The sequence below is a fragment of the Oryctolagus cuniculus genome, chromosome 4 (assembly GCF_964237555.1).
Source record: "Oryctolagus cuniculus chromosome 4, mOryCun1.1, whole genome shotgun sequence".
NCBI lineage: Eukaryota > Metazoa > Chordata > Mammalia > Lagomorpha > Leporidae > Oryctolagus > Oryctolagus cuniculus.
Window position 1 is genome coordinate 82,475,662 of NC_091435.1, and position 23,658 is coordinate 82,499,319.

The following is a 23,658-nucleotide window of genomic DNA, read 5'->3' on the forward strand; positions in this document are numbered from 1 at the left end:
CTCCCACAAATGGCCACAGAGGTCCAGGCTGGGCCAGGATCAAACCAAGAGTCTGAAACTCCATCTGGGTCTCCCACATGAGTAGCAGGGGCCCAAGTAACTGAGCTGTCATCCGTTGCTTTCCCAGTCACATTAGCAGGGAGCTGGATGAGAAGTGGAGCCAGCGGGACTTGAATCGGAGTTTATATGGGATTCCTGTGTCACAATGCTGCGCCCCTCCTCCAACAAGCCCTGCTCTTATTATTGCACTGCTTGGTATTATCTCACGTGGGAGCAAGCACTGGGAATAAAATCCAGGATACATGTTCCCACAGCGGTTGCAAGGACTCCTGCCCGGTTGCAGTCACTGAGGTTTCTCAGGATGCGGCAACAGAGCCTGTAGGACTGGATCCAGCCGCCCGGCTTTTCCACACACACCGGCGGCTGGGAATGGGTAACCTTCATTTCATGATTTGGAGACGCAAAAACTCAGACTTTATCTAAATAGACTTTAATCAGAAGTAAACCAGAGAGTTTTGTGTGCAAAGTCGTATTGGTTAACTTAAAGCCACCAGCCCACTACCGGGCTTGCACGTGCACAGGCGCAAGCCCGGGTGCTCTTTGCGGGGATGTCTGCGTGAGAACACGTCCGTTTCAGTGCGCCTGCGCGCTGGTGGCTCTGGACGAGGTAGTCTCGTCTTTTTTCCCTTTCTTCATTCTGCTCCGAGGATCCCGATGGACCTTCAGTCATTTCCCCTTTTCCAGTGTCCCCAAAACAATGGCTCCGTGCGGCGAGCCCGCGGGGCGAGGCCTCAGCCCACCAAGCCCAGAGGGTAGGAGGAGGACTTGACCCTGCCGCAGGCGCAGAGGCGCAGGAGCACAAACGTGGCGATCGCCAGCAGCAGGAGCGCGCCTAGGGCCCCGAAGAGGATCCCCAAGAAGGCCCCGACTTTGACGCCCAGGTGCTCGCAGCGCTCGCCCCAGGGCGAGTAGATGGAGAAGGGCACACAGCTGGGGACAGAGAGAGAGAGAGAGGGCGCGCGGTCAGCGGCGGCGAGGCGGGTGTTCCACCTCCCATGCCCTCCTGGTCTGCCGGCGCCAGAGGAGCTTCTCCAGGGCCGGCCGCGCCCACGCGCTGGGGAGAAGGCAAGTCCACAGGGACCCGGATTGCGTGGGCCACAGGCGGATGGGCGTGGCCCCGGCCCCGCCCCGGCTCCACAAGCCCCTCCTTTGCCAGGGTCTGGAAGCGCAGTGGGGGCGAGGTGGATCCAGGGCGCTCAGGTGGCAGAGTCTGGGCTGGTGCTGGGACTCTGTCCACACAGGGGCCCCTGGGACTATTCACAGACGCAAGGGGCATGAGGCGCCCGCGTAGGGGGCCTCTCCTTGCTGCGTTCTCTCACGGGGCGGGGGGGGGGGGAGGTTGGGGGGACGGGCAGTGCTGGCCCTGGACACAAGACTGTAGGTTCCTTCTCCCCTCAGAGACGGCAGAAGCAAAACCGGGTGGAAGAGTTTGATTTGGAAACCATGGCCTGCTGCAAAGCTTACCGGGAGCCCTGGAAGGGTCCCAGTCACCTGCAAGCTGCAGTGGGCACCACACCCCCTCGGGGCCCATCAGCTTCAGAGGTAACCCAGCAGGCACTGGCTTTCCTCTTCCATGGTCCCTTTGCCTCTGGCCCCAGCTCTCTCTAATTACAAAGGAGGCCTCCTGATTGTCACTGGCCACCAGTTACCATCGCACTCCCGGATCCCTGTTGAGGGTCCTGCCTGGCTTGGATTCCCCAGCCCTGTCTTGCACTTCCTCCCCCTGGCCCTACCTGCAGCGGGGCCCGTCAGGCAGGTGCTGGCACTGGCCTCCGTGGTCACAGTAGCCCTCGGTGCACGGGGACGTGCAGGTGAAGCCGCTCTGGGGGCCGTAGATCAGGTGGTAGCCCTCGTAGCCATTGCATTTGAGGTATGTCTCCAGCGTGCTCACATTCACTGTCAGGGAGGACCCAGATGAACATGGAGTGTCATGGGTTAAGTTAACACCTTTTCAATCGAGACTTCCACGGCAGGCATTGATCTGAGAGCTCATTGGAAAAGTGTATCAACACGTGTCCATGGATACACAGATCCGCGGGGGTGACGACAACAGTAATGTTTAATGGGAGTTAAGTCAGTTACTGCACATCCCTGCCCAGGCCGTGTCAGTTTTGATGGGATGGAAAATGCATTGGTGATGAGCAGGTTTTGAAGTTGGTCAGATCTGAGTTGAAATTCAAACTCTCCTACTAACGCGTATGGGCCAGGGGAACTATCTTACTGCTTTGAGCCTCAGTTTATTGTATTTTTCAGAGGAAATTAATAATAACACTAACCTTGCTGTGAGGTTTAAATGAGGTAGTATAAGACATGACACACAGCAGGTACTCAATACACAGTACCTATTAGATCATTATATTTTTAAATGCATCATCAGGCACTAAATGCAAGCACATTGGTATAAAATATCTAATGGGACTCCACACACATTTAGGAAGTAATATGTTCACAATTGTTCGGTGAGGGGGTTGGCCGCACTAGGTCTGATTCAGTCCCTTAATGAACATCCATGTGAGTGGCGATCCTCACACGTGAGTTCAGAGGATGTGTACAGTGCTGTCGCTGGGGAGGGGCTACAGGTTATTTTTCTTCTTTTTGTTAACTGGTGTCTCCCGAGTTTCTGTGATAGTGTTGATGCGTAATGAAGAATTGTGGACTTTCCTAAACAAACTGCATCCGCAGGGCTGCCTCCCCCTTCTCCCAACGCGACTCCCAGCATACAGCAGCTCTGAGGGCCCGCGCCTTGTCCCAGCAGGGAGGACACTTAACCTGGATTCTAGAAGCCCATGTTAAAACAGCAATAGTTTGGTGCTTGGAATGGTCACTGTTCTATTCACTCTCCCATTCCAGAAAACAGGGTGGCCCCTTGGTTTCTCTCCCTCGTTCCTGTTCGGGAAGAACCAGGGGCTGCGAGAGCTAAAAGGGGCCTCAGAAGCTCCATGTCAGTTTCCAGATGGGGTGCGGAGGCCCTGCCTGGGAAGAAGACCGCCTCTGGGTCGTGCCTGCAGGCAGGGCGACATTTGCGCCCCTGGCCAGTCTCCAGTTTAACACCTCCAGCTGGAGGGCCAAGGCGATGGGGTTGTCTTTGGGTGGCGTAAGTGCTATAGTCTTTTAAGCAAACTGCTAGCCATTTTCAAAAGGAAAGAAAACCCTTAGAGCAGGAGTCGGGAGAGGCCCTGCGGGAGTAACTAAATGCTCTGTGAAGCCGTCCGCCTGCACATGCCTCAGCAGCATGTGGTGCTCCTGCCCGGAATCTACAGACGGGAGGGTTAAATGTCTAAAACTTATCTGGGTGGGCTGGGGTGGGGTGCACGTTTGGCACAGCGGTCAAGTTGCTGCTTGGAACAGTCGCATCCCAGGTGCAAGTCCTGCCTCAGCTACTTCCAATCTAGCTTCCTGCTGGTGTGAACCCTGGGAGGTAGCAGGTGTTATCTTGGGCCCCTGCCACCTATGTAAGAGACTCTGATGGTGGGGTCACCTGGCCCAGTCCTGTTGTTGCAGACATTCTGGGGAGTGAACTATCAGGTAGGGAATCTGTTTCTCTTTCAAATAAAAAGGAAAATAAGCAATGTGGAAAAAACTTTTTTTCTTTTGAAAATGGCAAAATGAAGCCACCAAACCACACCTTCCCACTGTGGCCTGTGTGGGCTGCAGGCCTGTGGCAGGCCCCTCCCCTCCCCCTCCTCCAGGTGGAGGGACTCACGCGCTGCGAGATCATGCACGTCCACCCTTGAGATGGGGTAGAAGAGCACGTTGTTCCTGGGCCCCTCGCTCCTCTTCCACCTCCTCCTCTGAGCCTGCAGGAAGAAGGCCTGCACCACTGCCTCCTGAAGCCGGTTGTTGAGGAAGTCGATGACAGGGCCCTGAGGCCGGTACTGGAAATGCGAGGTGACCTTCCAGCGCTGAATGAGGCTTCCCGAGCCGGGGGCCGGAGAGGCGCTGTGTGCGAGAGGACAGTGAGGGGCAAAGGGTGTGTGGGGAGAAGACGCTGGTGGGGGTGGGGCAGGCAGGGGGCAGTCCCGCTTACATTGGTTCCACTAGGCTGTTCCAGAGAAAGGCACGCACGTCCAGGGTCCCCAGCCTGTAGGCCACCTGCAGTGGAGGACGAGCGGATGGGAAGGTGGTGAGTGGTGAGGCCCGATCCACTTCGATGTCTGTGTCTGCCTTTGAGACTTGGGCCCCGGGACCCCCAGAACATTCTCACCCATCTCTGCATCCCCACACCCCAGTCCAGCTCAGAAACGGATGCTGGTATTTGCCTAATATTTGTTGGTGAGTCAAGGCTTCTACATTCTTCCCCCACTCCTCTGCCTGGCGTGACAGCCCCTGCCTGGCCTCCCCTCCCTGCAGGTTTCCCGGACATCAGTGGTTTAGGCGGACTGAGGGGACGGTCAGCTTTGGAGCCGATGGGAACCATGTGCTCTCAAAGAACGAGCCAGGATTTGAACTGTACCCCAGAGCTCCTGGTCTGATGTGGTAGACAGATGTCGGGCGAGGTTACCATATAGTGTGTGGTGTGCCACAGCAATAGCAGTGAGAATGGCAGTGATAATAGTTTTTGAATGCATATCGTAATTCAGGCACCATGCTTGGTGCTTCACAGAACATCATCATTTGAACCTTGATAAGCACTGGAACTATGATTATTCCTATTTTTACCAATGAGCCACTAAATAATTTGTCAAACACATGTGTTCTAGCAAGTGGTAGAGCAGGGACATGAATCCTCAACCACACAATAACTGGTAACTTTGCCTGTGACTGAGGGATGGACAGGATGTGGGCATCAGGGAGAGGGAGCCCCCAGTGTCCTCTGGGAAGTCAGGGAAAGCTCGTGTTGCTTCCCCCACATACTACCCAAGGAGTGCAGGTCTGGAGGGGTGCTCAGCGGGAGCAGCTGGGGTGGCTTGGCACCCTCGACTCTGTGGTCTCTGTCCCCAGCTTTCCTGACTTTTTAACCCCCAGGCCCTCCCCGCTCCGGGGCCAAAAGGCCATAGGCTCCTCCGGTGATTGCATCTCGATGAGGGACAGACAGGTGCTGGTCCAGCCCTCATTTGAACCTGCCGGGAGCTGGGCCCACAGCACTGACCGAGGCGTTGACCTCTGCTACGGAGGCATTTTCATCTTCGATGAGCAAGAGCTGGATGGTTCTTAAGGGAAGCTCTGGAGATGGGAGAAGCAAATTCGTCATCAGTCAGGGTTTACCTGGACTTACCCAAGAAGTCCATTGGACCAGCCCATGCACCTGCTGCATTCCACAGTGACAGAGGCCGCTGGAGAAATTGGCAGTGCCTGGGTCCCCTGGGCCTCACCCCTGTGCCCGTCCTGTGACGGCCAGGGTTTCCATGATTCTCATCCCGCCGAGCCATGCCGTCCCTGCTTCAGCCTTTGTTCAGCAGACTGCTCAGGCCCATGGCTCGTGCTGGGATGGCCGCCCCCAGGGTGTCCCCCAGCCTTCAGCTCATCACCACCCAAGAGAACGGGGGGGGGGGGTTCTGCCCTGTGGATTTGAAGGAACTTAGTCCTGGACCCCAAAGGTGAGAGCAGTGTGGAGGTAAGCGTGGGGATGGCAGGGCCACCTGGCTGTACCTTGATGGGTGGTTGGAGTGAAGCTATTCCCAGCCAGGAAGCAGCGGGCGTCAGTGAAGGCTGGGGGGCAGGTGCAGGAGGGCTGGCAGCTCAGCGTCGGGGCAATGTAGCAGTGGCCCTGGTTGTGGCAGTAATTCACAGGGCAAGAGTGGTTCTGACAGAGGTCGGAGTTCTCCAGGGCTGCAGAGGGAGCCGTGAGGTCAGCCGCAGCATGGTGGTACCGCAGTGGGGAGGAGCCCCCGGCCTGGGCAAACTTGCTCTCGGGACAGGCTTGGGTCCCTTCCCCTCGTGCCTACCCAGTTTCTGTGCTGCTTGTGGGCCACTCTGAACCCCAAACTACCCTCTCCCCCTTTCCAGGCATGTTGCTGCCGGGCAGCCCTGTCCATCTGCCGGGGAGCTGCCCGTCCCCCTCTGCAGGAGGGACGTGTGTGCCAGGATGGCCCCTGAAGGCCTCCCTCCCTGCCACCTCCTGTCTGCCTTTATAAGGCAGGGGTTCTGCCCACTCTGGCCTGCTCCTGACTTTGTGTGATGCGTGGGGGCCGTGTGGGGAGCCGCCCTGTGACCATGGCTGCAGTGGTCTGAGGTGGAGAGGCAGCAGCTGGGAGAGGACTGGAAGGGGAACGGAGGCACCTCTGCTGCTGCGTCCGCATGAGCTCCCCTTAATGTTCCTAGGTGCAGAGACCCTGGAGACCCCCAAGGAGCCCCAGCCACTGGGTCCCCAGCCTTCTCCCAGCCATCGTCAGCCTCCTGCCCTGGGTTTTTCCCATCGATGCCGCCGGGCTACTCTGCCCCGGCCCCTCCCCTATGCCTTTGCAGCCTTTCTTCCACCCACCACCGCCTGCCCAAGCCCTCCTTTCCACCCCCATCTGTCTAAAGACTTGCAGGAAGAGCGAGAGAACGGCTTGCCTTGGCTCTCCTGGGCCCCAGCGCCTGGTCCTGTCTTGGGCATGTTCCCGGCTCACCTGCACAGTGCCGCCCGTCTCCGGTCATGTCTATGGGGCAGGCCTCGCAGCCTCGCTCAGGAACGCAGCTCACGCCAGGGAAGCACTCCTCCTCACAGGGGTCCTTGGAGCGCTCACAGAAGCGGCCAAAGGTGTCCCCATCACACTTGCAGTCAGCCACCTGGAACGAGTGGCCGATCACTGGGCGGCTGGGAGGCAGGTGAGCCATTAAGGGCTGCGCGATGCTTCTGTTCTGACGTCAGTGGACCTTGTGTCTTTGTCTTAGTTCTGCCAACATCTGCTCAGCGCCACCCTGACCAGGACCCTGTCTAAAGCCACCCCACCCTCCCTGGGCCATTTATCCTGACCCCTGCCTGGCCCTGCACCAGGGCTCAGCTTCTTCCCTCGCATGCTGTATCTGCTTGCCCCAAATCCTTTCCCGAGTAAGACAGGAAGGGAAGGGAGGGTGGGGGAAAAAGCACACGGGGACAAGATTCAGGATGAGACCAAGTGTCTTGGCCAGAAACCTAAATGCACAAGGAGTTCCTCTGAGCTGAGAGATGCTTCCTCAGCAGGAGACAGACAGCAGCGTAGAAAGCAAAGGGGTCTGAGGATATCAGGATAGAGGGACCCGTGCCTCTCTTCCCAACACTGCGGTGATGAGGCCCCAGCGAGAACTGGCCGCATGCAGCTCTGGCTGACAGCCCCGGGAGCGGCCGCTCAGGCGGCGGCCTGCATCTGAGCTCGGCCCAGGAGCAGCCGAGCGGCTCCAGGGGCTGATGGCAGAGCCGTGATGGGAACTTGTGCAGACTCACGCCCAGGAACTGCACAGACATCTTCCCCCACCTTGTGCCCATTCGCTGGGTTCACCCCACAGGAGGGAACGGGAGCCGCTGGAGCTGCGGGAAAGGCTGAGATAGATGTTTCCTGCCAGCCTGGCAGAATGGGAGGTGGGACATAAAAGTTCAGTTGAATTTTAAACAATCAAAAATGTTCTATCTCCTGCCATGGGATTTCATGGCTTGAGAATGGTGCCTGCTCCATCCACCTCCCAACACGTGGCTTACTCAGGAGAGGCAGAACCTGGTATCCCTTCATTTTCTACTTCCTCCCCTCAGCACGCAATCTCCCCTGCCCCTCCCCCACCACACCCACCCTAGTCTCACCTGGAGGGAGGAATTGCCCACCCAGCTGGTCTGGTTGTACAGACACTGGCTCTCTGCACTGCATGCGCAGAGCACGGTCTGGGGCTGGAAGGCAGACGAGAGGCCCGTCTTGGTGCTTCTCACTAGGATCTCCAGAGTGAACGGTTCCAGTGACTTCGGGGTCCACAGCAATGTGCCATTCTCTGCCCAGGGAGGATGGGATCACTGAGAGCTGGGACCCTGGGATTTCCTGGCACCCGACACTTCCACCCCACCGACCTCACCAGGCCTGTCCTTGGAACAAGGCTGCTGTCCTGGGTGCTGCAAGCTGGAGGCAGGTGCAGCTGTCCCCAGTTGCCTGACTGTGGGGAGCAACTCCACAGGGGGAAGGAGATTCCCCCCAAGAGACCCCAGAGGGTGACCCAGCCAGGGCCTGCACCAGAATGGGACGCCCTGGGTGACAGAGAATGAGGGCCAAGACCTGCTGACACTGCCCCAGGCTGCCCTGCTGGCCCTACTGCTTTACCTCACTGCCTCCCACTCATCGCCCCGATTTCTCACCTCCCTCCGCTCACTCCCTGGGCCTCTGATTACCCCTTCAGACACCAGACGTCAGTGAAACACCACAGGGCACCTTCTGATGAAAGCCGTCTTACACTTTTCAAGAAAACAGGAATGTCTCCTTAGGACAGCAGGTGCCGGGAGCTGACAGCAGGGGACAGACACGAGTGACTTACAGAGCAGCGCTGTCCAGGAGAGGAGCACAGTGGGAAAGAAAAGTATCCTGACACCACTGTCATACACTAGGGAGGCCGCTGCGTGCGACAGCAGCGAGGCAGGCCCTTCTTACACACGGGCAAAGAACAGGAAGCAGAGAGGGGTCAGAGCTCAGAAGGTCCCCGAGGGCTTTGGTTTAGCAGAGCTGGCCTCGAAGAAGAGCTGCATCCCTGTGCTTGGACTCTTCCGCCCAGGTCAAGGAGACAGGCCAGGGCCTCCAACACCCTTACGGAGAGGGAAGGGGGAAGCATTGCTGATTCCAGCACAGAAAATCAGCCAGGGAGAGACAGCCAGGGAAGCGTGGTTAACAAGAAGACTAAGGACGGTGCCAAATGAAGGCATCTATATTTCTTTAATCCTTGTTCCACATTGTATCTTTCTGTTAATAGATACGAAAATCACCATTGTTAAATTATACTTGATCACTCTAATAATTTGGCGACTGCGTAACACTGATGAAAGCTGACTGCATAGTGTGAGGTCGAGATTAAATGATCTTTGATCTATCACTTGTGCTGACCCAGTCCTCCGCAGGCCCACCCCTCCGGTTCACTGGGGACACCTATCTGAATTCCTGGTGTCATTTTTAGAACTGCTGCTCCTTGATAGTCAAGTGAAAAAGTGAGAGGAACTCGTGCAGGGTACAGAGACGCAAAATTCCCCAAAGCCTGACTCTGCCCCCCCCTCCCCCCACCCCGGCACAGGTTCTGACCGAAGAGCTTGATGTCAGTGCAGTTGTTTCTGAGCGTGAACACAACATTCTCCGAGTCGCTGGTGTACGGAATCCACACGCTCTTCCCCTTATAGGCGCAAATCATGTGCTCGCCCTTGATGGAGGGCGGGAACTGATCTGAAACGCAAAGAGGGGACTCGGGGTCTGAGGCTGGACACTGCTGCCTTCCCAGCCTCTCCTCTCTCTTCCTCAGCTACGACGTGTGTGAGGCATTCCCAGGACCGAGACCACCTCTGGAAGCAAGAAGTACCCTGTGCACCTGCCCACAGACCCACGCAGAGCAGGCTGGGGCCGTACCGCTCACCCGGCCAAATCCTCAGCCTCTCTTTTTCTACTTCCTCTTCAGACAGGGCCCTGTTCTAGTCTTTGCTGACCAGGAGTACTATGCAGGCATGGCATAACCTGAAGCAGAGAGCAGGACTGTTCAGACCAGCACAGAGCTCTGCCTTCGGGAAAGGACTGAAGGCCACGAGGCTCATATCCAAATGGACACTGCGTTTGTCTGGAAGGAGACAGGGACTAGAATCTCTGCTCTGGTCTCCAATTCTGGGAGCCCTGCTATTTCCATTTCATTATTTCTTCATTCATTCATCCAATCAGGCATTTGACAAGTACTTATTGAGCATCTAATAAGTGGCTGGCACCATTCTAAGACAAAGTAATGAACAAACACTAAAAACGGTATGTATGAAAATGACGACATATCTTAGTTATAAATGCTACAGAGAAGAAGTAAAGCTGGCAAGGTGAGTGGGAAGTGGGTGAACGTGAAGTTTTACATAGGGCAGTCACGGGAGAGCTCACTGAGGCAGCTGAGACAGCTTGTGCGATGCCCACATCCCACATCAGAGCAGAGTGCCTGGGTTCAATGCTGGCTCCACTAATGACCCAGCCTCCCGCTAACGTGCACCCCGGGAGGCAGCAGGCCATGGCTCAGGTACTTGGATTCCTGCCACCCACGAAAGACACTCAGTTTGAGTTGCTGCTGACTCCCAGCTTCAGCCTGGCTCAGCCCTGACTGCTGGAAGCATTCACAGAAGAAACCAGCAGACAGAAGACCTTTCTCTCTATTTCTGTCTCTGTCTTTCCTTCTCTGTGTCTCTCTGCCTTTCAAATAAAAAATAAAATAAGCTTGTAGCTATTTTAAAAGAAAAAGAGAGGTGCTAGCACTACAGCCTACGGCACCAGCATTCCATATGGGTACTGGTTCATGTCCCAGCTGCTCCACTTCTGATCCAGCTCCCTGCTAATGCGCCTGGGAAAGCAGTAGAAGATGGTCCAAGTTCTTGGGCCCCTACACTCATGTGGGAGACCCAGAGGAGGCTCCTGGCTCCTGGCTTCAAATAGGCCCAGCCCAGGCCATTGTGGCCATCTGGGAAGTGAGCCAGCAGATGTAAGATAGCTCTCTCTCTCTCTTAAATAAATCTCAAAAAAAATAAAAGGGGGGGTGGGTGGATCTGTTGCACAGTGGGTTAATCCTCTGCCTGCAGTGCCCACATCCCATATGGGCACTGGTTCTAATCCCGGCTACTCCACTTCTGATCCAGTTCTCTGCTATGGCCTGGGAAAGCAGTAGAAGATGGCCCAAGGCCCCTGCACCCACATGGGAGACATGGAGGAAGCTCCTGGCTCCTGGTTTCAGATCAGCTCAGCAGCTCCGGCTGTTGCGGCCATTTGGGGAGTGAACCAGCAGATGGAAGACCTTTCTCTCTATCTCTCTCACTGTCTATAACTCTACCTCTCAAATAAATAAGTAAAATCTTTAAAAACACTTAAAAAAAAAGGAAAGGAAAAGAGAGGCCTCACAGAGAGGTGACATTGGAATAAAGGCTCTGAGGAGGTGAGGGGGCTGTGGCTGATGGGGGAAGGGCATTCCATGCAAGCGAACAGCTCCTGCAAAGTGTGGGAGTTGACAGTGAGCCTGCAGCATGTTTGGAAAATGCTAAGAAGCCAGTGAGGCTGCAGGAGGGAGCAGGGTGGAGTGAGCTGGGGAGTCACTGGGGGGTTGGGAGCATGGGCGGTCACATGAGTAAAAGCTAATAAAAACGCTTCGCTGGTAGGTGTGTCCCGCTCCCTGGCTCTCCCCACTGCTGGGAAGGCCTCACCGGGCCTCGGCACTCACTCTGGGTGGCGTTCATCTGCCGGTACGTTCTAAACAGTGTCCTGGTGTGGATGCCTGCACCGGCGTCTCGCATGGCCAGGGCGTCATAGATGCATTGTCTGTCTCCACTGCACCCAGAGACCAGAGCCGGGTCCCCGGAGCTGTTGTGCAGCAGTTGGGAGAAGAAGACAGGGGTGAAGGTGGGAGGCAGCTGGTCGTCCCTCTGGCCAAGGAGGCCTGTCCCGTTGAGCTTCCCTGTAACACCCGGGTGCAAAGGCAGAGGGCTGAGGTTGCTGCCGGTTGCTGCTGTGTCTCCCCAACCTCATCCTCACTTTCTGTGTTCAGGGCTAGGGAGGGCAGTCGAGGGACAGAATGGCTTCCAGCATCGGAGCCTGCAAATCTCTGCCCTTGGAGGAAGGGCCACCTGCTTCCCAGGCCTCTTCCAGGTGGGAGGGGGTGGAGGGGACAAAGTGGGTGGGGGTAGGGGTGGGCACCAGCACCCTCAGGCCTCCCCCTGGCCTTTGGCCCCAACCTGACAGAGGAGGGGACACTGCACCTGGCTCCCACGCCCCGCCCTGCGGCCCAGACTCACAGGTCATCCCATAGTGGAAAAGCTGCTCCTCGGAGCTCCCGCGGGCCACGGAAGTGCCATTGGGCATCCGGAAGTCATCATCGGGATTGTTGTTCCAGAGCCCTGAGGGCACAGGAGGAGGCTGCATGCTCTGGGAGTGGCCCCCCCTCCCCAGGAGGGTGCGAGGGGCCTGGGCAGCCTGTGCCAGGTACCTCTGTTTGGGGTTCAGGCCTCGGGGAGGAGAAGAGGGGCCACACCGCACACCGCAGCTCTGGGGAGGGAGGAGGAGAAAGGAAGGAGGAAATGGAGGCAGACAGGAGGGATTTGCAGAAAGGAAGGGAAAATGGGGTGGGGCGCCTGCCCCAGAGCCCATGCTTGCTGCGGCCCAGGCGGGAGGTCGGGGGGAGAGGACAGGAAGTGAACCTCAGAGGTGGCCACTCCATGCAGGCAGGGGGAGCCCTGCAGAGGTATCCGTGTGGGTCTGCACCCCTGCCACTCACCCAGGAGGCCCTCCGTGCGGCCCTGGTACTCCTCTGGGAGGCTGGAGGAGGCGTGGAGGAGGTGGGAGACAGCCATCACCGAGATGGCCACCGTGCCATCAAAGCTGGCTGAGACCTGAGAGCCATTGCGGGTCAGCAGCACCCCGGTGGTGTTGAAAATCTCCTGGCCTGCAGGATGGCAGACAGGTGAGGAAGCAGCCAGCACGGGGACCCTGTGGCCACCAGACCAGGTGGCGGCTGGACCCCCGAGGCAGAGAGGAGACCCCAGGACGGCCTTGGGATGTCATAGTGGGGCTTTATCCTAGTGGCCCCAAACTACATACAAGGGTCACCCCAGGGCCCGGACCACTCCTTCTTCCTGGGGCCTGGAGCTGGGTGTTAGCAAAGGAGAGGACCCCAGCACTGCACGGATGGTGGTGTTCCTCGGGCAGCCCAGCTGCTGACGGCACAGCCAGGGTGGCCTGCTCCGCCCAACGCTGCTGCCTCCATGCCCTCACACTCTGCCCCCAGGGTGCTGGGCAGCCCGCTGTGCTCCCTCCCGGGGATACAGGAGAGGCCGGCTGGCCACTCTCCCCAGCCTACCTTCTGCATCTTCAAGGTTGGTTTCAAATGTCACAGTCTGGTTATTGTGCAGCACACGGATTGTGTCATTGGGCTCCAGGAACCATTGAACCTGGAAGGGAATAGGAGTCCTGAGCTGGACTGACAGGGGGAGCAGAGAGCTAGGAAGGAGGCTCCAAGAGAAGTGCTCAGGCCTGGACCTGAACCCTGGAGGCAGAGGAAGGTGATGAGAGGGTGGCAGTGAGATTGTGCCCGCTGACACCTGTGGAGGGCCCTGCATGGCAGTCTGGGTGCTAGACACATCTCTTGGATGATCTCATTCAAATCTCACGACAGCCACTCGAGCGAGGTATTGTCCCCATTTTATCAGAAGAAAACCGAAGCACTGGAAGCTAAGCAGCTCCTTCAAAGTGAGCTTCAGGTAAGTGGAGGAGCCAGGGCCAGGTCTTCCTCTGGGGCTGCTCTCTTGGCTGGCCCGTGTCCTCCCACCCGCCTGCTTCCCTTTCTTTGCCCTCATCCCCTTCCCGGGTCTCAGGCTGCAGCTGGAGGCCCCTGTCAGGGTGGGGGGATGCAGGGACATGTGGGCACCTCTCCCTCACCGTGATGGGGGCCAGGCTGCTGGACTCATACTGAGCTGCAAAGGCAATGAAGTTGGTGGCCTGGGCGGAGCCGGTCTGGGCAGTGCGGCCTTGCAGCAGGAAGGAGGAGTTCCCGTCCCAGGCCCGGACCAGCAGGAAGTCCCCCAGACCATTGAAGGTGAAATTGGCGCCATCCAAGGTGGTGATGTGGGGGTCCCCAAACATCCAACCTGGGAAAACAGGGGGTACCACATTAGCAAGCCGGGGGTCAGGCCTGAGCTCGCCCACGCTCCCCAGGAACAGCATCTGCCTGGGGAGGGGGCATGGAGGAGGGCACGCCTCCTCCAGGACTTCTTGCCCTCGGGGGGCCCCTCTCCCCTTCCGCCAATGCTATGTGCAAAGTCACACATACCCACACCAGCCCCACGCGGAATTGTTGCCCGCATCCCCTGTGGCTACAGCTCTGCCCCAGGAGGCCGGGCCTCTCCTGATTCAGGCTCCTTGACCCCAAGGTCAAGAGGCAAGCACTGCCCCAGATGCTGCAGCTGGGCCTCGACCCTCACCCGGCCTGGAGGGCCTGTATCCGGCACAGCTGACGGGCGGCCGCCTCCGCTTGTACAGCGAGCAGAAGGAGGGCTTGTCGTTCCAGCGGCAGCACCAGTTCTGCGCCTCCAGTTCCTGCTCTGTGGGGAAGAGCAGCATGTTGGGGGCCACAGGGACGGGGCGGGGGGGGGACCAGCCGCAGGGGGCGGGGTTAGGCACGGCGGTGTTGGGAGCGGGAAGCAGAGGAGCGTGGCTGTGGCACCTGCCCGCAACTGTCCCAATCCCACCCTGCACAGTGAATGGCCAACTGGAGGCCCTCGTGGCCTGCAGGTGAGTCGGGGCCATTGTGCAGTGGGGCACACAGTGGGAGGGCCTGACTGATGGTCAGGGACCACGGAGACTGCGAGGGGACGGGGGAGGCTGGAAGGACACAGAGACTTTGCCCCCAACCCTGCACCCCAGGGGCTCCTGAGCGCCCTTCCTTGGAGGGTCTGGAGGGAGCTGCCCCACAGTCTTGCCTCACACAGTCTGCCAGTGTGGGACCAGAGGGATGGGTTAGACTCGGGCCTCGCTCTTTGCCCAGGAAGATGTCCCCATCCTGGACTGGGGCCACAGGGCCGAGGGGGAGGGGGCAGACGCCCCTCAGCATCAGTCCTTAGCAGTCAGCAGGCAGGGATGCTGGGCGTTTCATAACTTTAAGATCGGGGTGGATAGAACTCGGGCAAGGGGGACAAGAGGCATTTCTGGTGCTCCACAGCTGGGCCGGGCAGAGCCGTGGGCTCACGAGCAGGTGGAGTAGCTAGCTCTCCATGGGCGCACTTACCAAAGTGCCAAGGACTGTCCACTCCCCAGCCTTCGCGAAGCTCTCCCCAGGGCCCGTAGCTGCAGCACACGCCTCCTTGCCAGGAGGAGAAGCGGCACAGCTTCCGGCCGCCGCCATGGCCCCACCAGCCTGCAACAAGGGCAGACACATGAGGTCCAGGCTGGGGGATGCCTGGGGTGGGGCAGAGGAGTGTTTCTGGGGAGAGGCTGCTGGGGGTCAGCCATGAGCAGAGGGTAGGTGGGTAGGCTGTGGGGACAGGAAGGTGTCACCTGAGCCCACAGGCCGGAATCGTAAGTCCCATCGTCCCTGCTGCCAGGTGCAAGGGCAGGAGATCTGGTTCCAGTTCCAGCTGGGCCACTGAGGCTGGCTCTGCAGCCACTGCTGGCACTTGAGATAGTAGTTGGGTATCGCCTCCCTGTGGAGCCTGTAGATCTGCAGCCCCCGGAGGCCTGCAGGAGCAAGGGAAGGGGGTCAGCCCCAGAGCCCGGGGCCTCAGGCCTGCTCTAGCTCTAGTGTTAGCCACAGCTCCTAAACACACACCCTCGGGCCACTCCCCACCTCTCTGGACAGCTCAGAGATGGGGGGGTTCAGCTGAGACTGGCAATGGTTCCTCCCCAAAGCCCCTTTGATGCAAGCCCTTGAGCCTTCAAATCCTGGATCTTAGGATAAAACCCTGGGGCAAGTGCTGGGCAGTGAGGGCTCGCCTGCACACAGCTCCGAGCCAACCCTGGCCCACCCCGCTGTTGCTGTGGGCTCCAACACCTTCCAGTCCCCCCAAATCACATCCTCACACAGCTCATGCCTCAGTCAGGGATACCATCCCCCTGCTGGTCACACGATCAGACACTGGGCCTTGAACCTTCACCCTCCCTCCCCCACAGTGCACAGAGGTGGGTGCAGGGGCTTGCTCCAATGCCATGAGGCCAAGGAAACCGCCCCTGTGCCCAGACTGGAAGGAGAAACCCCACCGGGGGTTCAACGTGAGACTTTAACCCCGGGAAGCTACATGCTGCCCACCCCAGCCGAACGGTAGCAAGGGGATTCCACAGCCAGAGAGGACACGATACAGCACAGGAGATTTTAACCCTGTATCCACACAGGTGAAGAAATGATCGACATAACCACAATTTGTTAAGATTTTCAGAAGAATAATCATCGTTTATGATAATCTGCTCATGTATCTTCTCCGCCTGGTGTCAGAAGAAACACATCAGATACTCCGCCCCAACACGGGCACGCACACACACACACACGTGCACGTACATGCATGCACGCACAACACTATCGCAGTGCACCTCTGGCTCACAGATGCATCTCGTGAGACGGCCCTGATGTGACGGGCAGCCCTCTCCGTAAGCTGGCACGGGGCCTTGACTTAGCTCATGTTTCCAGTTACCAAAAACTGTTGCCACAAAACAAACAGGACCTCAAAAATGCTTCACAGTTGACACGGCTGATGTCTATGCCCAAACGTCCTTTCTTCTCTCACCCTCTGGGAACTGTCGGGGCCTCCAGGCATCACGTTGAGCCGTGGACCAGCCACCACAGTCTGGCTTTTTACCCAATTACAAGCTGTTTGAGAGCCAGTAGCAGTTGGCTTTCTCTTGTTTCTCATTTTCCTGGCTGCTAGCATGGTCTTGTCCCAACTGCCCGTTCATAACCCCGCCTCCCACAGCACCCTGGTCTCACTTCCAGGACAGGTGTCTCTGCTGAGGGAGGAAACACAGCCCCCACTGAGACCATCCTGTGTTTGAGGGATGGAGGGTACTGTCTGCTCCCGGGAGTACTGGGTCCTAAGCACCCCTGTAGGAGGCCCCACCGTGCAAGCTGTGGGGCAGTCTTTGGGGTGGAGGAGAGGGTAGCAAGCTGTCCTCAGGACCACCGTGGTGGGCAGAGTGGAGAGAGCACCTCCACAGTGTCATCAGGCAGCCCTCTTACCTAGTTTGGAATTCAGCCATCGGTCCGGACGATACCTCTCCCACACTGGCCGGGAAATCAGCGGGCTGTTGGCAAAATACCCGTCTGCACTGCAGGCAAAGGAAAAGCTGTCAGGCGTCGGCGTGCACGACCCGCCCAAGCGCAAACTCTGAGCTGAAAGGCTGATCGTTCGCTGAGCTGCTTGGTCAGCCCGTCCGCACTCATGCGTCCAGCTCCTCAGCAGCCAGCTGCTGGCCGGCCAACTGCACGGTCAGCCGCTCAGCCTGAGCGGGAGGGGGGAGGAGGCGCACGGGCAGTGGGCTGAGGCCATCGGCCATCTGATTCCTGCCTGCAAGGAACTGGCAGACCCACGTGGCCAGGAGGGAGGGGCACGAAAACAGCAGAGTTCCTTTCTGCTTGTTTCCCCGCACCCAGAAACTGGAGAAGCATAGGCGAGGGGACAGCATACTGGGAGAGGGGGAGTGGTCTCTGCAGTTAGCCAGCCACGGGCTCACCTGTGGAGTCTAGCACTTAACTAACTAGCTTGGTGACCACAGGCAAGTAAGTTATTTAAGCTCTCTTCTTAGTGCCCACATCTGAGTCAAAGGGGTCACAGCTGGGGCAGACATCTGCACAGTGGTTAAGACACCACGTGGGGTACCTGCATCCCATACTGGAGTGCCTGAGTTTGAATCCCCACTTAGCTTCCCGCTAATGTGCACCATGGTGGGTAGTAGATGATGGCTCAAGTACTTGGGTTCCTAACACCCATGTGGGAGACCCGGATGGAGTTCTGGGTTCCTGGCTTTGACCTGTTGCAGCCCTAGCTGTTGTGGGTTCTTGGAGAGTGAACCAGTGGATGAACAATCTCTCTCTCTCTCTCTCTCTCTCTCTCTCTCTCTCTCTGTATTTGCCTTTCAAATAAATATTTTCTTTTTTTTTCTTTTTTTCTTTTTTTGACAGGCAGAGTGGACAGTGAGAGAGAGAGACAGAGAGAAAGATCTTCTTTGTCATTGGTTCACCCTCCAATGGCCGCCGTGGCCGGCACACCGCGCTGATCCGAAGGCAGGAGCCAGGTGCTTATCCTGGTCTCCCATGGGGTGCAGGGCCCAAGCACTTGGGCCATCCTCCACTGTACTCCCTGACCACAGCAGAGAGCTGGCCTGGAAGAGGGGCAACTGGGACAGAATCCGGCGCCCCGACTGGGACTAGAACCCGGTGTGCTGGCGCCACAAGGCGGAGGATTAGCCTATTGAGCCGCGACGCCGGCTAAAATATTTTCTTAAAAGGGATTACAGTAGCTTCTGCTTCACAGTGTTGTAAGAATTAAGTGCGGTAACGTTTGTTAATCGCTCAGCACTGCCTGAGGACCTGAAACAATGGTGCGGAGACCTCCACCTCCACTGCCGCCATCCTCAGTGGCAGGTCCAGGAGGACAGCAGGGAGCGGCCACCTGCAGCATGGCTCCACAGAGTGCTGGCTCCTGGCCTTCTCTCCTGTCTGACACAGGCTGGATGACATATAACATGGGCAAGGCCTCCCGTGGCTGTGTCAGGATGGTGTGCAGTTCCTGGCTGGTTGGGTAATTCTACTCCTTTCTTCTTCATGGCACATCAAGAAGCCAATGAAAGCAGTGTAATACAGGGACAACCTGCACACACCCCAGTGTAGGCAGAGACAATCTGTAGCAATTACCTGCCACAAATGACATGTGACCATCACACCCCAGCACATCTGGTGAACTGTTATGTCAGACACTAGGCCACCTCACATACAAGAACCCCCATTCAACCATCCACAGCCCCTGTTGCATGCTCTAGGTAGGTGAAGAATTCCCAGGAAGGCAGACTCCAGCCTCCCCGAGCATTGGTTCAAATCCCTGCTTTGCCACTTCCTAGCCTGTGATCTGTTTGCATCTCAGCCCTCTTATCTGCAGAGTGGGCATAGTACAAGATGTCTACTGTTACCACCATTCGTTATCATTCTGACACTTGAGAAGTCGAGAGGGGCCAGCCGGTGTCAGTGGGAATCAGGGAAGTCAAAGCTCTGGGAACAATTACACTGCACCAGGATTGGGATAGGAAAGAAGAGAGTGGAAGAACAGGTGGAGACTTTATAATTGGAAACAGCGTGGTGGGAGGCTCCGTGGGAACTGGAGTCAGCCTGAGTCAGAAGCATCAGCAAGGAGGAGCCTCGTCTCGTCCAGGGCACAGAGGTGTTGGTGCAGCAAACCCCGTTCTGCACCCTCCCTGTAACCTGCTCAGGGCTGCCAGCTGCTCCCGTCCTACCTGGAGAAGCCCATGAGGACCGAGTTGCCTGGGCGCTGGGCTACATCCCACTGCATCCCATTGCTCTGGTAAAGAAACAGTGCGTAGGACGTGCTCCCGTCGGTGGAGAGGATGGCCTGGTAGGTGCAGGTCTGGCAGATGGTGGGAGGCAAACATAGGGATGCCTGTGAGAGACGTGGGGTCTCCTCCCTGTTGTCCCCCACTCCTGCCCCAATACACACATCACCTGTTCCTGGTCCACCTGGCTTCAAATGCTGGCAAACTTGGGATTGGTTAGGGCAGCTTTCTGATTGGGATTCAAGTACTGAACCCTGGTGGATCGGCCACCTCTGTGACTTTTTATCCAGGAGGGGAGATAAAGGGCTGTGGGTTAGGGTCCAGTTAGAAGAGGGCTCGTGAGAGAAGCTGCAGAATCCTGAGACATTGGCTGGGATGTCAGAGACTTGGGGGGAGGGGTCTTAGCTTGCTGGGGGATATTTAAGGACACTGTGCGGACTGTCCCCTGCACCTGCAGCACGTGGGAGCTCTGTGAAGGCACGGGGCTTGTGCACAGCAGGCAGTCAATGGTTGGTCGAGTGAGTGAATCAGTGAGTGACTTGAGACCTCATTTGCTAGCTGGGTGTCCCTGAGCAGGCTGCTTACCCTCTCTGACCACTGTCTTCCTCATCTCGAATGTGGGAAACAACATCGGGTTGAGTCATGTGCAACTGCCAATAGCCAGCCGTGTCTGACCCACAAAAATGCCAGTCCCTGTGTTCAACCTCGTAACACCTGGTTCGCTGGGGTCATGTATGTACAGGGAACTTAAACATTCATGGAAAAATGGAACTAAAAGTGTATGTTGGTGCCAAGAATATTTTGGAATCCATGAATAGTTTGTTCATAAATATTTTTTCATGAACTTTTTGAAGAATCCTCATAGGCATGGATTTCAACTTTTTTTTTTTTTTTGCAACCAAATCAACATACTTTTAGATTCTGTTTCCATGAACACTTTGTAGTCCCCCTGTGAATGGCCGAGGCCTGGCTCCCAGTGAGTGCTCAGCAAGTGGTGGGGGTGGCTGTGGCAGCCACAGTCAGTGCTCTTTCCTGAGTCAGAGGGCTTTGCCGAAGTCGCTCGTGCCTGGGATTCCCAGGTCACTCCAGGGGAGCTGCTATGGGTCCACTCACCCCAAAGGTCCACTGGGCAGGATAGGCGGGGGCGTTGGCCCAGGTGACCTTTAAGGTCCACTTGGCTTTGTAGCTCCAGGAGTTTGTGAACCTTCGAATCCAAGACTCCACCTGCCAGACTAGCGGGTTGTGTTCATTATAGAATGTCTCATATTCCTGTGCAAAGAGGGCAGACGGGAATGGAAATGAGAGGCCCGTGTGACACCCCTAGGGCCCCCTTTTCTGCTTGGGGACCCCGCTCATCACAGACCTCATGCTGCCCATCCTTCCCTGTCCCAGGCCTGCATTTTTACGAGCTTTTCAGACCTTAACATCAGTGAAAACATGGGCTGCAGGAAAGGCTGGGGGTGTGGAATGGATGTTTCTGGCCCAGAAATACAAATCTCTCCTGTACTAGCTCAGAGAGTGTGGCCACTTCTGCCCGTTTTTACTTCTCCATGTCTGGTGGCTTCTTGGAGACAGGCATTGTCTCCCCCTCTTTGGAGCCTCTGCAGCACCTTATCCACGGCAGGACCACCAGACGCATTGGCTGCAGTATCTTTCATCCCCTGCTCTCACCAGCTGGAATTAGTAACCCACCCCCAGGAGCTCGGGAGAGGTCCTGCTTGATGTAGACGCCCTGCAGCCTTATTTCAAACCACATTGAATTCCACAGCCCTCCTCCCTGGCTCCCCCAGGTCTTCTCAGGGTTGACTGGGGGGAAGTGGGGAGCATTCCTGAAACTGAGTGTTCCACATTGGCCTTCTCTCTTCTCCCTGATCTAAGACTCTGTTGCCAGCCCCTGTGAGCCCAGGCTGGGACAGCTGGAGCCCTTGCAATGCCCTCCACATGGCCCTTGGTCTCCCTGGCCAGCTCCCACCTGGTAAAATATGGTTCCCCGACGGATGGAGAAGTCAGCATCGTCCCAGAAGGGAGCCACCACGGCCACGGGGTCCCAGGCTGTGAAGCCTCGCCGAGGCGGATTGGGGTAGGAGAAGATCTGGCTGTCTGACTCCGGAAAGATGATCTGGCCGTTGTCTGTGAACTGAGCACGGGGTTGCAAGGCTACCATTCAGGGAGGGCTGTGTGTGTACACGGTGATCTCACACAAGTACCCTCCTCCAGCGCCGGGTTTGGAGGCTGTGGGGTTTGGCTTGCCTCAGTGGGAGACCCCTGACTGCAACCCGCGGTCTCATCCTGAAGCTTGGGGTACAGCCGACAGAGCTAAAGGGATCGACACCCTCCCTCCTCCGCTGTGCTGCCCTTTCACAGTGTCTGAGGGCTGCAGGGGCCAGGCCTGCCATTCCAGCTCCAGCTCCGGGAACCAGGAAGTCATCGCAACAAACTGAAACTGCAGGAACCAGTCAAGCTGCCCCAGGGCAGCCCCTGACCTGGAACAAGGCCTCTTGCAAGCAAGCCCCAAGGAGCTGATGGGGTCCACCTGTCTACCGGGATAAGGACGCTGTGGTGCGCCCCGACAGGGAGGTCTCTCGCCTCGCTCCCCGCCCGTTCCCCGCAGCTGGAGCGCCGACCCGAAATCACACTGTGCGCTCCTTCTTCAGTAGGAGCCTGGCACGCCCGGCTCCCACTCGCCCCGCCCACGGGTCGCGGCTTCCACTCGCCCCGCCCCCAGCCTGGGCGGAGACTGCGGGGTCGGGGAGCACAGGCCCCGGATGTTGCGCGTAGTCGGGGACTCACGTAGAGGGAATCTCGCAGAAAGGAGCCCAGGGGGAAGCCAATGCGGGGCTTGAAGAGTTGAGAGGTGAAGTCCACTGTCCTCCGGACGAACGGCGTGTCTCCAACGCTGGACCCGTAGGGAAAGAGGGAGACGCCTGGGCCCGCGGGAGAGAAGAGTAGGAAGTCCTCGTGGGCCCTGGTCTCATCCCGGCCTCACGGGGTCTCCCAGAGGTCGTCTCCCACGCCGCTCCGCTCCTCACCCTTGCTCTCTGCTTGCCCCCGAGGGGTGCCAGGTGCCGGAGACTCCTCTCCCCGTCTCCACCCGCACCTGTTCCCTAACCCGATCCACTCTTGGAGAAAGACAATTCCCACTGTCAGAACTCCAACAGCCTGCCCTGCATCTGTCATGGCAGCCATGATGCTTTTAAAGTCGGAAGGCAAAACTCCTAAGTAGTGACGATTAGGCACGGAAAGGCGGCCTTTTTCTAAGACTTGCTTCCCGAGATGGTATTTATCCAGACAGAAGTCCTTAGACTGTCCGGGACCCGCTTGAATGCTTGCCCTCCAGTTTGAGCAGCCTAGCCCTAAATATTTCTCCTCCTCTCTGTACTGGCACCAGCTACTCGTTGGTGCCTCAGCTGCTCTTGCTTGGAATCCTGCAGCCACCTCTGCTGCTCTCCTCGCCTCATCCCTCACACCTGCACCACAGTTGCACAAAAGACAACCCCTGACTAGGCTCACCCCCATACCTTGGTTGCAGCTGCTCAGGCTCTCCTCCCGACCCCCCACCCCCCCGCCTGGGGCGCTCCTCCTCTGGCTCCCATACTCTCCTGCCAGGAAGCCTCCTGTTCACCAGGAAACCACGCCCACATCCCAGAGGGATTTTCCAGTGAGTGCACCAAATACTCTAGGCCAGTTCCCCTAACTGCACCTGCCAGGACCTAGCTGGCCCTTGCTGAATGGCACGTTGGTCCTTGCTCTGTCTCCAGCTCCTAGCCTGTGCCATCAGCTCAACTCTTGGCTCTGCCTCACGGGCCTCTGTAAGGCCTTTTTGACTGACAGAGCAGAGACTGAGCAAACGGGCTGAGACTGGACATTGGTTACATCCCCTCTCCATGGCCATGTGTGGAGCAGATGGGACATTGGAGATAACAGAGAACTGGTTCCCCAGTGACTCAGGGCCTTCCCTGGCAGATCCCATGTAACTGCCACAACTATAACGTCTACATCTAGCTCAGTCGCACGGTGGCGAGGGCCCACCTGCACAGCCTCACTCACCTTGTCCCTGCTGGACGGGGACAGAGGGAGTTGTTGAACGGAAGCCTGTGGATGTGGTGGGCGTGGAGTTCGTAGGGGTCAGGGAGGTTGTTGAGGGCGGTGACAGTGCTGTGCTTCTCCCACCATTTATCCACAGTGAGGTTGGGATCATTCCTGGACATGTAGGAAGACAGGAGGGGGTCTCACAGTCAGAGTAGCAGAGTCAAACAGATTCAGAGAAATCAGGAGCTAGAAGAGACAGCTTCTTGGTCTGTCGACTATCATATCCAAACCACCGCCTACATGAGCAGTTTTCCACTGGGGCAGAGATGAGGCCTTGTCACCCACCACACCTGCTGCTCACTTCCTCCTCCCCGGGGTAGGACTGACCATAGCTCTAACCTGCAATGCTGCTTTACCAACATTTTCTAGTGCCCCTACAGACTGA

General features: G+C 57.5%; 1 protein-coding gene across 5 annotated transcripts in view; it reads right to left on the reverse strand.

Annotated features, from left to right (window-relative positions):
• Positions 1–474: 474 nt before the first annotated feature.
• MUC4 (mucin 4, cell surface associated) overlaps positions 475–23,658 on the reverse strand; it is a 54,387-nt gene continuing 31,203 nt past the window's right edge. For all 5 annotated transcript variants that reach the window (XM_070072262.1, XM_070072264.1, XM_070072259.1 and 2 more), the window contains 23 exons: positions 23,232–23,384; positions 21,975–22,108; positions 21,157–21,321; positions 20,298–20,453; positions 19,128–19,258; positions 16,861–16,949; positions 15,192–15,371; positions 14,923–15,051; positions 14,120–14,239; positions 13,578–13,786; positions 13,000–13,090; positions 12,418–12,585; positions 11,939–12,040; positions 11,368–11,601; positions 9,225–9,362; positions 7,757–7,938; positions 6,612–6,771; positions 5,650–5,829; positions 5,150–5,223; positions 4,088–4,152; positions 3,764–3,999; positions 1,794–1,956; positions 475–990 (listed from right to left, as the gene is read on the reverse strand). In XM_070072262.1, coding sequence (XP_069928363.1) covers positions 792–990; positions 1,794–1,956; positions 3,764–3,999; positions 4,088–4,152; positions 5,150–5,223; positions 5,650–5,829; positions 6,612–6,771; positions 7,757–7,938; positions 9,225–9,362; positions 11,368–11,601; positions 11,939–12,040; positions 12,418–12,585; positions 13,000–13,090; positions 13,578–13,786; positions 14,120–14,239; positions 14,923–15,051; positions 15,192–15,371; positions 16,861–16,949; positions 19,128–19,258; positions 20,298–20,453; positions 21,157–21,321; positions 21,975–22,108; positions 23,232–23,384 — 3,458 coding nt within the window. In that variant the 3' untranslated portion in view covers positions 475–791. The remainder of the gene's footprint in view (positions 991–1,793; positions 1,957–3,763; positions 4,000–4,087; positions 4,153–5,149; positions 5,224–5,649; positions 5,830–6,611; positions 6,772–7,756; positions 7,939–9,224; positions 9,363–11,367; positions 11,602–11,938; positions 12,041–12,417; positions 12,586–12,999; positions 13,091–13,577; positions 13,787–14,119; positions 14,240–14,922; positions 15,052–15,191; positions 15,372–16,860; positions 16,950–19,127; positions 19,259–20,297; positions 20,454–21,156; positions 21,322–21,974; positions 22,109–23,231; positions 23,385–23,658) is intronic.